The sequence below is a fragment of the Arachis duranensis genome, chromosome 5 (genome assembly GCF_000817695.3).
Source record: "Arachis duranensis cultivar V14167 chromosome 5, aradu.V14167.gnm2.J7QH, whole genome shotgun sequence".
Classification (NCBI taxonomy): Eukaryota; Viridiplantae; Streptophyta; class Magnoliopsida; order Fabales; family Fabaceae; genus Arachis; species Arachis duranensis.
The window spans coordinates 98083281-98096042 of NC_029776.3; the positions used below are offsets into that span (position 1 = coordinate 98083281).

The window sequence follows — 12762 nt, forward strand, 5'->3', positions numbered from 1 at the left end:
ACAATTGATATCACAATTGAGGAGGGTAATGAGGATAGGATTTCTAGTTCTCATACCTTGCCAAGAGCTTTTTATATTTGAATTCATTTACTTTCTTGTCATTTCTCTTTCACGTCTCTTATCAAAATCCCAAAATATACATCTCATAACCAATAGTAAGAACACTTCCCTACAATTTCTTTGAGAGACTACTCGAGGTTTGAATATTTCGGTTATTATTTTTAGGGGTTTGTACTTGTGACAAACAAATTTTTATATAAAAAGATTGTTTGTTGGTTTAGAAACCATACTTACAACGAGACTTTATTGTGAAATTCTAAACCATCAATTTTTCATTCATCAGGTTCATATTTTTTATAATGTCTCTATTTAGAATTATTACCCTACTGGAAACTTTTGGGTTCTTACCCATTGTCAGATTTTGTTATTTTCATATGCAGGACGTGACGCACCTCGTTGAATACACTGGACTCTTGATGAAGCGAAGACTTTACTTTTGGGTTTATTTTGATCTATATAGTATTTTTCTCTACTTTTGATAAATGTATTTATATATCCCTCTTAGAGGTTGATTTATGGAGAAACAGATTGTATTTTGTGTACTTTTGAGTTGTATTATACTTTTTAACCGAGTTTGTCTTCGAAGGTTGAGATCATTATTCTTCAATTACTATGCATATACTTTTAAGTTTTAGAGGTCGTAATGTTTCACTACCTCTAACTTATAACTGCAGTATAAACTTTGTATACTAAAGCGTTACACTCTATACTAAACTAACTAATATAATTACAAAAATTATACCTAAATTAATTTTAACTTAATTATCATTATAATTAATTTTGTTATCAACAAAATCCAGCCAAGTTATATATATCTTATTTCTAAAACACAGAATAACAAATATAATTAATCAATAGGTTTACCCAACATATATACATACATAAAAGTAAAATACATAATTATATTTTAACATAAAACCTAAATATTAATTATTTTCATTAGCTTAATAATTAACATTGTGGCAATAATTAGTTCTAATCTCTATCGGATAACATTAAAATAATTACAAAAATATAACTATTTATTTTCGTTAAAACATTTTAACTTTATCATTAATCTTAATGTTACCGAAAAAGTTAAAATTCAAATTGCTATTTATTCTATTACAACAAATATAGTTAATAAATTAAACTAACAATTCTAATTTATATTATCAAACAATCTAAAATAATTAATCAAATTAATCACAAATCCTGAATTAAACTCTATTAATTTAATTTAAAAACATTACTTAACTAAATTGGTATGACACTGACACTAAAAAAAATTAGCAAATATTATAATTTGAAGTATTATCAATAAAATTCACCTACAAACTAAATTCTAATTGCCATCATACTCTAACAAATACAATTAATAAACTAACTACACCCAAAGATTATTATTAATGTAAACTCAGTGCGCATATATATATATATATTTTTTTTTTCTACCCCAATACGTTTAATATTATTATTTACTTACAATAAACAAGATTAAATGTACATTATCATTTTAATATTTATTCTGAAAAAAATAAAAAATTTACATAATTAGATTGACTAAAATAATTAGTAATGTGATATTTAGGACGATCAACTTTTTAAATTTTAATAAAAAAAACTTACACAATTAAGTTGACTAAGATAATTAGCAATATGAAGTTCAAAACGATCAATTTTCTTAATTTTTTGCTTTGTAGGCATTGTAATTTTGCCAAAATAAAAAATTTTGGATTGAGATTCTATGAATGTGTTTTTATTTTTGAGAACGAGAGTGAAGGAGTGAATGGAATGAGAATAAGAGAGATGAACGAGATAGAGAAGACAGAGAAGACAGAGAAGACTCTTTTACCCCGGCCCACGCACCCCACGCCAACCAGCTGCATGGACAACACTAGGACAGGGAACAAATCTAAAGCTCCAATTTGCTCTTTATTTCTGACCGTCCGATCTTCGCAAATGTAATCCTGTCTATTGGATTAGCGTGCCTCACAAATCTGAGGCTCTGATTTGATCTTTAATCCTAACTGTTAGATTGTCTCTGATTAAAATTTGTCCATTGGATTAGCATGCCTCACAAATCTGAGGTTCCAATTTAAAAACGCATTCTTGTTCGTCGGATCTCATTGGATTCGTTTTTCGATTGTTGCATACGTGTCACTACCAAACGCAAATATGAGGGTTCGATTTGTGAGCAATACCGACTCTCTGATTTGTGGTGGAATAAATCGAACCGTCTGATTTACTTTTCACCATATTTATTTTTTTAAAATTTTGGAAATTGAATCTCGTATAATGCGAAAAAAATAACTAATAACAATTCATTTGAGAAGCCTATCTTCAAATTTCATGTATATGATTTCAAAACTTATATAAGTTGATCTAAAGTAAGAATAAATTTATGACTACATAATTAAACATCTAAAAACCAATTCAATCTTATGAATTCCATCATCCTAACAACTCATGATTAGTTTATGAAAAAATTATTATCAAATTATAACGGGTTTATCTTACAATAAAATCAATTTCAGACTCAGCATGATAATTTAATTTTAGACTTTGTTAGGTAGAAAATAATTTTTGTGAACAATATGAATAATGAGCTCTAAAATTGGTTCAATAAAATAAAAATATACTATACCTCAAAATTATCCACCTAAATCTTAATATTAGGATAATCATCCACACACCTAGTGAATTAAATATTCGATATATTTATTGTTTAGATTGTTTAGTATTTTCATTGTTTACTTATACTTTTTCTTTAATTTTTCAATGATGGTGTCCCGTGAAGACTCTACCCAAATTTGCAATAAAAGCCATTAAAACAAAAGAAAACACTCGGGTAAGAAAACAAAAGGCATTAAAATTGATTATTGTATTACAAAAGGAAAACACTCAAGTAAGAAAATATATTTTACTTTCGTACATGTCTTTTTTCATGTATATGCTATTCAAGAATTGGAGGATGTGAGGTACATAAGGAATCAAGAGTTGGAGAGATGGAAGAATTGGTGAAGAACATATAGTGGAAGAGACAACAACAACAGCAGTACCCTCGGTGGCAGCAGCAGTGACAACAAAGGTGACTCCACCAGCAGCATGGAAAGTGGCCGAGCAAAACCAGAAACGACTCAAAAACACCAACGAAAGAGTAAGTCGGAACGGGGTTGATGGCAGAACTCTTCCTCCTTTCGTATCTTTTTTGGATCACAATGCCTTCTCTCCCTCTGAAATAAAATTAGGTGAAATGTTATGGTGCTTAAAAAGTGGTGCTTATTTACTATAAAGGGTTAAAAATTAATATTTAATTTAAAAGACATAAAAATAAAATATTTTTAAAAATTCAAAATATACCACAAAAAATAAATTAGACAAAAATTAAGTAACAATTGATAGACATCGTAGAATTGGCCATAAAATTAACCCCTACCCTCTCTGTTTGAAATCGAACTGACACTGTGAGTCAAGTGTCTCCTTCTCAGTCAGAAACCCACATAGTGTGGGATGATAATGTCAGATCCTCGTGGTCTGCGAGAAGCTAAAAGCATCATACCTGTTTTCAATTTCCACACAGCCCATTCATTTGTACATCCCTAAAAACAAACCAATATAAAAAATAATTTTTAAAAAAGAAATCATATATTGCAATTTGAAATTTGCAATTTATAATTTTAAAAATCGTTGGTTGAGATCTTGGTTGTTTTTTTTTTTGTTTAATTAAAAAAAAAAGAGTGCAGGTTTCGATTTCAGAACCATTGGTGACGGGACAAGTTAAGTGGCGATTTCATAGGCACCCTCGTATTAATGCATTGGCCACCATTTATTATGTATATATGCATCATGTTCTATAATAAAAACAAATACCAGTAAATGAACATGAACATATATATTAAAACCTCATTTTTTAAAATAAATAGATAAATTGAACTAAAAGAATTAACATTTTGGAAGTTTAATAGTTTTGAAGTTACAATGTGGCTATGGTCCTTCCCACAAGACCAAGAGCGACATACAAATGACTCCCACAAGAAGTGCAAGAATTGCAGCAAGTTGGAGCCTAAGACTCCTTAGCATTTTAGGGTTCATAAAGTCGGAAGCAAGAAGATCAACAAGAGCCATGTAAATTAGAATCCCTGCGGATGCTGATAGCAGAATCCCTTCAACTATTAAAGCCTTTGGACTGCCTTCATTGTAGATTTTTGATATACCAATACCAACCCCAATTCCGGTTGGGATTGTGAAGCAAAAGAATAGTACCATAATTACAACTGTATAATTTTTAAATTGTGCCTAATGAAAGAAACAACAAATATTAGTCAAAGTGATATTTTAGAATTCATAGAATTGAAGAAAAATAAATAGATTGAAAGGAACGATAATTTTTTTTTTATTTTGTTTTATATTTTAAATTAACCATTTAGAGAGTTATCAAAATTTATTATTTTTAGTCATTAATTAATTAATAGTGTTTAAAAATATGGAATAAAATATATTGTTAGATTACTAGACTAAAGAAATTGAATTGATTGCTAACTGTGAAGTGTGGAGGGATGTAAATTTCGATTTCTTAGATATCATGTTGGTGATTCTTGATTTCTTCTTTTGACCATCCTTTAAAGTGATCATCCAAATGGAACATGCAACAGATAGAAGAAATCGGATTGATTCATTAACGGGTCTTCGGCACAAACTCATCTTTACCATCCCTGTTGTTGGATGCATCATTCTCATCTATATACTCTTCATCCGGCTCAGAGCCCTCTTTCGTAGTCGACCGAAGCAATTTACTGGAGACGAGGTGTTCTATCACTTGTTGGGCTAAAACTTTTCCATGAATATCAAACATTACTCGAATATGATCATCACTCTCAAGTCAGAAATCCGATATCGGAATAATCTTTTTTTAAAGTTTGTTAGGAATTTGTATTTGATATTCCCAATTTCTTTTAGACCAAGTGTCCCCATATTCATCAATCTGAATGAGGTTTTCAACTGAGACAAAAAATCTATGTGGTGAGTGCGCATTAGTGTAGGACCGGTGTATTAAAATAAGACGAACTCCATTCTCACTTTCGTTTATGTCTTCATTTTGGATAAGAAGATGAGCAATGTTAGGGGCAGTAATTTTGGTATTTTATAATTATTAATTGGTCATTAATAATCTTTTTAATGGTGTGAGATTATATTCAATGATAAAAAAATCATTCACTTTTTTTTATAGTTAAGTGCTGACCAGGAAATATAAAAGTTGTTGGCCTCCTAGACTTTTTCTAAGAAGAGTGCTAAAGTTCAGTAAATTTTATAATTTATAGTCATTAATTAGTTATTATTAATATTTTTAATAGTGTGAGATTACATGATATAGAATTACTTATTTTTTTTACTGATTAAATATTAGTTAAATTTTAATAAAAGTGTTGTTTTCATACACTTTCTCTTTGGATAAATATTAACAAATTGCTGCCAGCTATTTGTAAGAAAAAGAAGAAAATAATGAGAATGATTAGTGTTGGATAAATATTAAAATTTTGTTTGTCATAATCTTATTTATATTATAAATGAAAAATATGTAACGAGGGGATAAAAATGTAAATGTTCTAGATTCACATATATCAATAAATAATAGATTTATTTTATGAATTTAGTTAACATGTATTTTAAAAGCATATGATAAATTTATTATTAATAAAAAAATTTAAATATTTGTATTTAATTAATACAAAATAAATATATTAAAAATTTAAATTTTTTATGTTTTCAATAAAAAATTTTTACTCTTATAATCTTAACATGTACTTTAACCACACATATTAACTAAATCCTTATTTTATTTATTCTTAAAAAAATTCCGTTTTCACATTGTGGCTGACAATAAAGAGGTATATTAACTAATTAAGTGTTAGAGAAATTATTAAATATCGTATATCACTAAAGTGGATTATACTTACGATGTTTATGACAATCTCTGATATTTTACGTCTAACTAAATGTCAATTTAAAAGAGGTAGTATAAATATAATCCACTCAAACTTTCCATAAACACTAAGTAAGAAAACTACAAAAGCAAGCACAATTTTTTTTATTTATATATAAATACATTTATAAGAAGTAGCACCTGGGAAATGCAGGCACCAAGTCCCATGCCTTCAAAGCATTGATGAAAACTCAATGCAGCTACCAGAGGCTTGATTGTGTTAGGACTTTGGGACACCCCAAGAGACACTCCAACAATGATTGAATGCGCAACAATAGCTAACTCCAAAATCTGAAGAGAGTAAGATTAATTCTACATCTTTAAATATGTGTATATTTGGACATTTATTAAATTTAAAGTAAAAAAAAATGAAACAGTTAAAATGAGTCTAAACCATAATTCAGTCCAATAATGGTAAAATGGATATTTAAATGGGACCACAAATTCAGAATGTTCATCAAAATCTTGTTAAATCTAAATGTCTCATACTATATTCCTAGTAATCATTTGAAGTAAAATAAAAAAGAGAAAGAGAGAGAGAGTTAAGGAAAAAAGAGAATTGAATATTCTTGCCTCCCTTCAATTGTATGAAGAGTTGTCCTGATCTAGTTATGAAATAATGTAACAGAGCATGTGATAAAAGAATTTGAGCCATCCCTTCATGTTCAAGAATGATCATTTTGACGTTTTTTTTTTGAGTTTTCATAAATTTGTATTTTTTTTTATATTAAAATTCTGTTTTTTAACCTTAATGGTGAAACTTTAATTTTTTTTAAAATTATAAAAACTCTCATATCATATTAAAAGATAAAGAACAAAATTATCTAACGATCTTATCCTTTATATAAAGTGGGAGGAAAGAGTTACATACCTGAGAAACTATAGAATTTCGAAGATGATCGGGCGAATCTTCCGGCGAATCTAATCTGTTTGACGACGGAAGAGCAGGGTTAAGAACGTTACCACCACCAGCACCATGATGGTGATGATGAACTTCTTCATCCTCATCTTCCAGAGGCTGAGCTTTCATCAATTCAGACCTTTTATGGTAGCCAGTAAGCAAAGCTTCCATGATGAGTGTCCCAATTGCTGCAAGCATTGCCACAAACCCAGAAAACGGAAACAACCCCCAAGGCTTTTCACCAATACAAGGGTTTGTTAGATTCTCAAATGCATCATGAAGAATGTGGATGAACCCTGTTGCTAGGATCACACCAGCAGCAAATGATTTCACCAAGAAGTAGAAATCATTCTCTGGGTTAAGGTATCTGTAGTTCTTCGCCATGATTGGAAGACACACACCAATTATGCTAGCAACTAGTGTTGTTGTCATGGCTATTAGTTTGTACTTTAGTGCCTCAGAAACATTATTGTTGTCATTTGAATTGTCATCACAAGTGCATTTTGATGAGACTAATGTTGTTGTTTGATTGAGGAGGAGGATAATGATGGATATGGTTATGGATTTTCTTGTTGGAAGGAACATGATTGATAGTTGTTGGGTGTGGAAGAGAAAATGTTTTTGTGGTCACTGAAAGGGTTTTGATCGAAAGTAAATTCGAGGCGACACAATTAACACAAAACTACTGCTTTGCATTATTCAACTATGGGTTTATATTTATAATAAATCATTTATACTTAAATAAGTTTTTTTAAATATTAGAGAATTATTAAAATTTATTATTTTAATATTTTTAGTTATTAATTAATTATTAATATTTAAAAGTGTAAGTTAAAATATATTATTGAATTACCAAATTAAGAAAATTGAATTAATAACTAAAAGTAATGGCAAAAAATAATAAATTCTAATATTTTTTTATTATTTTTTTATTTTAAATAAAAAATTTTATTTTTAATTTGTTCCCTACATGTTTTTCTATCTAGTAAAATTTCAAAATATCTATTTTAGTTGTTATTAAATACCGACGGTGATAATTTAACACGCCATGTCAATATTTAATAGAATAAATTAATAGTACAAGAGATGTCTACAAGAGTAAAAATTTAAATTTTTTACAATTAAACTATGAAATTAATTATTTTTAGTCAATATCAGGCTTGTTTTGTTTTGAAATTATTCCTCTATCTTTTTTGGTCTTTTTTTTTTTGTGACACCACAATTTTATCTCTCACTACAAATTAATAGTCTATGGACTACTATCGTTTGTTGTTGACCACCTTAAATCTTAAATTTTAAATATTAGTCCTAAATTCTAAATTTTAAGTCCTTAAATACAACAAAAAAAGTTAATTAACATTGACTAATTAAAAGTTAATTTTCTATAATTATTCAATTTTTTACTTCATATATATATTAGTGAATTTTCTAACCACTCGTAGCAGTTTAGAAAATTTCTTTCATCATAAGATTGTAATTAACACAAAACTAGAATAAAAACTCTTATTTTAAGTCTCAAATATATTTTTTAATTAAAAAATTGTGATAGCATTGTTCTCGCAATTATAAGATGCGATAAAATACTTATAAGTTATAATATATTTTTTTCTCTCAATCTCCGTTTTTAAAAATTAAAACTCATGTCTTATTATGCAGAACTAACTAGCTACACTTAATTTTCGATGCCAACAAGATCTAAGTATAATTAATAGCAATTAGAAACAAGGAGAAAATTTTCGATGTCAAACTTTGTAACGAATGTAAAAGAATTTGACTTCAATATAATTTTGGTTTGATGCATAATTGTAGAGCTGATACAAGTATATAAACTGAAAACATAAGCAAACTGTTGTCAGTGGCAAGCATAGTAAGTGACGGATATAAACAGTAATTTCAATCCCAGAATATAAACCTCATGACAAATGTTAAACGACAAACTAAGAGTTGGTGTTTGTTTGGATGTTATTAAGTTGATAGAAAAAGAATTTAATAATAAAAAATTATTTTATTTTTTATCGTATTTGGTAAATTTTTAATAGTAAAAATAAAAATATTATTTAAAAAAAATATTTTTTTTAAAAAGTTAAAATTATATTTTTTTTAAAAAAATCTTTTTTATTAAAAAATATTTTTTACATAATAAATAAACAAATATAATTTTATATTATTATTTCTAAAAATAATTAATGAATAAAAAGATATTTTTATATAAAATATTGAAACATAAAATTATTTTTATTTTTTTATAAAATCTTTTAAAAAAATAATTCAAAAAAATATATTTTCTTATAGTCTCACTCAAATACACCCTTAGTATAATATAATTTAACAAAAACTAGTTGAGAAACAGGACGCATATACATGTTACTATAATTTAAAAATTTTTTCAGTAGTATGTAGCAATAATAATTTTTTGCAATTAAATTAATTAATTTGACTCTCATAAAAATTATTTTTATTCAATTTTTAACATTTGATAGTCAATTTGAGAATTTTATTTTAGATATGTGTTGTTATGATTAAATTTATATGTGAGATTGATATTCTTTATTAAAAATTAGTTGACACTTGAAAGAATATTATTTATCCATAAGTGTTTTTTTTAATATTATACAGAGACATTTCGTAATCGTAAAGAAGACAAATTTTTAAATGTTTGTTTAAATATTTTAAAAATAAAATATTTTAGAATTAGTGTGTATTTCTAAAAAATAATAACTACTAAGAATGTAATTAACTTTTTTTATCTAATATAATGATTTAATTATAAACTCTTAAATTACAAAAATTTAACTAAAAATTGGTAAATTATAAGAGCTAATAAAATAATTAAATTAAAAATTATTATTATATTATATATATTTTGTTTTTATTTAAAATTTTTTAAATTCATCACTGATTGAAAGTAGAACGGTAAAAGAAATAATCAATAGAAAAATTTAATTGACGTTTGGTTCAACAGAAATAGCAAAAGTAGTCAGCAAATTTTTACTTCCTTTTTTTCCCTTCTGGATTTGATCACAGGATCATAGTGGGGGAAGAGAAAATAAAAGGAACAAGGGAAGGGATCATCACCCACATCCAAAAATTTCTTCTTCAATGGCCCTCTAAGAGAATTATTGATGGTTTAAATTACATATGGTTACTGGCTGAGACTTGTGTATCGCAAAGCTGTTTGTCTCATATGTGGTCACACTAAGTTTTATTTCCAGCAATAACTAAGTTGTGGTATAAAATTTTTTCTAGCATATATGGGTGGATGAGTGTGTGTATATATATGACCAAACAAATTACATATGGTTATTGGTTCTAAGGTCTATTTCAATCTAATATAGTCAGTTTATTCAATTGAATATTGACGTATGTGATATTGAATTGAAGAACAAATTTTTAGTTGTACTTATAAATATTTAGGTAGAATTTGATAAATTTATTCATAAAAATAAAATTAATATTATATTGATAAAAGATGAATTCTGATAAACAATAATATTCAAATACTTAAAAAAATTTTAAAATTTTAAAATTATTCTTCTTAGGTTCTCTAATGGAATTGGGATTATGGGTAGGATGAGATGGGATGAGATTAGAGCTGTCGTTAAAAATTTAGAGTTAAATTAGGTTAGGTTAAATAAAATAATTTGAAATTTTTGGATATTTTTTTTAGTGTTAGAATAATATTATCCATCGGAGTTTATCTTTTTTAAAAATAATGTCAGTTTTATTTTTTAAAAATAAATTTATCAGTGTTCTAAATATTTTGTAATTACAATTAGTAATTTATTCTATATTAAATGATAACATAATAATTGCTATATTAAATGATAGTATAATAATTGTTTGTTGCATTATATTTTTTACGTTATTATTTAATGAGAAAAATGAATAATATGAATTAACATAAAAAAATTATAAGAATGATTAAATTCTAATTTTTTTATAAGGATGAAATATTTCTTTAACCTAAAGCCGACGATTTAACGTGTAAGGGACTTATTAATTAATAAAAAATTTCACGGTGAAAATAAGTACTGAAATGTTTGAAAATGAAATTTATATCTCCTATGTTCATATATTTCAATGTTAATGTTTAGTTTTTTATTTAATAATTAATAAGAATTATTTATGTAACTTGCAAATAAGTGCAAAAATAAATGAAAATTATATGTGCATATATATTATATTGGAATAAAGATAGACGTGTCATTATAACATCTATCTTCCTTCTTTTCGCCGATTTTTTTTATATCCAAACAAATAAATAAATAAATTTCTAATTTTCTTTTCACAAAAAGATAAAAATGTTTTATTAATTGGTAATAAAATAGTTAGTCTAAAAAAAGACAATAAAACAAAAGAAGATATTAATGTCACACATTTAAGGCTCAATTTTTTTGATATGGAGGCTTTGTGTGTGTGTTATCTGGATATGGAGTCATGGGATGTAATATAAATATGTGGGGCAGCTTTTTTATTATTGTCAGACCCAACAACTCGGACCGTGCGAGTTGTTTGAGTGTCATGTTTTGCATAACAAATCAGTAGGTCCGATTTGAGGATGAAGAGAGGTTGGAAATCTGAAAGATGTAAATCGTACCCTCCGAGTTGTTAACATTCTGATTTTTTGTGTGTGTTGTGTTATGAAATCGGAGGGTCCGAGTTGATTTTTTATTAATTTTTTGAATTCACTAAAGGTAATCGCATGGTCCGATTTGGTTCGGACTTTAAATAAAAGTTGGTGAAAACTGGATCAGACCCAACAATAACTCGCAGTCTTGCATCCTCTTATTCTCCATCTTCAAGGACTCTTTCTTCTTATTTTTAGTTCCTCTCTTCTTTACTTGTTTCGCATAACAGCTAGAAATCTAAAACCCAAGTTTATAAGCTTGTTAATGTGATTGAGAGAAATGAGTGACAGAATATTATTGAAGGTGTATTATTTTGATCAGATTTTGTTACAAACATCTGAAGAAGTAACATTTGTTTGTGAAAATTCGTTAAATGTTGTGATTCCTTTCACAATCTCATTTGAAGAGCTCAAAGGTGTGATCTGTGAAGAGATTCATTCTGAGAGGGCAAGAAGAATATCCTGTATTCTGTATAGATATCCTATACAAGTGTTTGGTGGATTCGTCCAGTTTCAAACAAAATATGTAACGGACGAAACGAGCATGCAAGATATGTTTTTTATGTATATTGAAAATCGGAGTCAACTCTCGTTCATCGAGTTATATGTTGAATTTGAGCAATCTGAGGCCGACCAGAATATTTTACGGAAAAATTACAATAGTGACAGTGAAGAAGAGTTCGAAAGCAACTACGTATTTTTTGGTCCAGATGGAAATGAGGTTGAAGGTGACGGAGCTATGGCTCCGGATGTGTCTGACGTGGCAACTGCACTGGCAAACGATGTGCCGTTTGAGGAGCTATCATTCATGCGAGTTTTAAATTTGGAAGTCATGCATGTTCCGGAATTTTTGGATTATATCAGTGCAGGTACGTAATTCTCCGTACTCATAAGAAGGATTGGAATTATTTATTAATTTATCTTGATAGTTGGACTAAGTAGCTTAGTGAGGTGTGCGAAAATATACTCGATAAGTATTTATTTTTGTTTACCTGTTTGTGTATTTAACTTTAAGATAGAAAATTTATTTGGGAGTTATTGAATTAGTTGAATATAAATTAGAATTTATTCATTAATAAGTAAATTAATTAAATATCTGTTAATATTTATGAGGTAATTTTGTAAATTAAGTAAATATAAATTGGTATTTACTAATATTTATTAGTAAATTTGTAAATTATATTAATATAAATTAGTATTTATTAGTATAGA

General features: G+C 27.2%; 1 protein-coding gene across 3 annotated transcripts; it reads right to left on the bottom strand.

Moving 5' to 3' along the window:
* Positions 1-2998: 2998 nt before the first annotated feature.
* LOC107490800 (zinc transporter 1) lies at positions 2999-7550 on the bottom strand. 3 transcript variants are annotated; one of them, XR_001592487.3, is made up of 4 exons: positions 6894-7550; positions 6164-6313; positions 3479-3641; positions 2999-3275 (listed from the first exon to the last, which is right to left on the bottom strand). XR_001592487.3 is itself a non-coding variant. In XM_052262355.1 (3 exons), exons 1-3 carry the CDS (start codon positions 7506-7508, stop codon positions 3531-3533), a joined length of 876 nt encoding a protein of 291 aa, XP_052118315.1. In that variant the 5' UTR covers positions 7509-7550; the 3' UTR covers positions 3468-3530. The 3 variants fall into 3 exon arrangements, 2 of the variants coding, with proteins under 2 accessions (XP_052118315.1, XP_015967097.1); XM_052262355.1 differs by lacking the exon at positions 2999-3275 and having other exon boundaries at positions 3468-3641; XM_016111611.3 differs by lacking the exons at positions 2999-3275; positions 3479-3641 and adding an exon at positions 3953-4338.
* Between the last annotated feature and the right edge of the window lie 5212 nt (positions 7551-12762).

Coding starts and splice junctions, on each gene's coding strand:
- LOC107490800 (XM_016111611.3), bottom strand. CDS start 7,508: ATGTTCCTTCCAACAAGAAAATCCATAACCATATCCATCATTATCCTC. Junction 6,314..6,893: donor GAAATTCTATAGTTTCTCAG/GTATGTAACTCT, acceptor TACTCTCTTCAG/ATTTTGGAGTTAGCTATTGT. Junction 4,339..6,163: donor TTGGTGCCTGCATTTCCCAG/GTGCTACTTCTT, acceptor TTCTTTCATTAG/GCACAATTTAAAAATTATAC.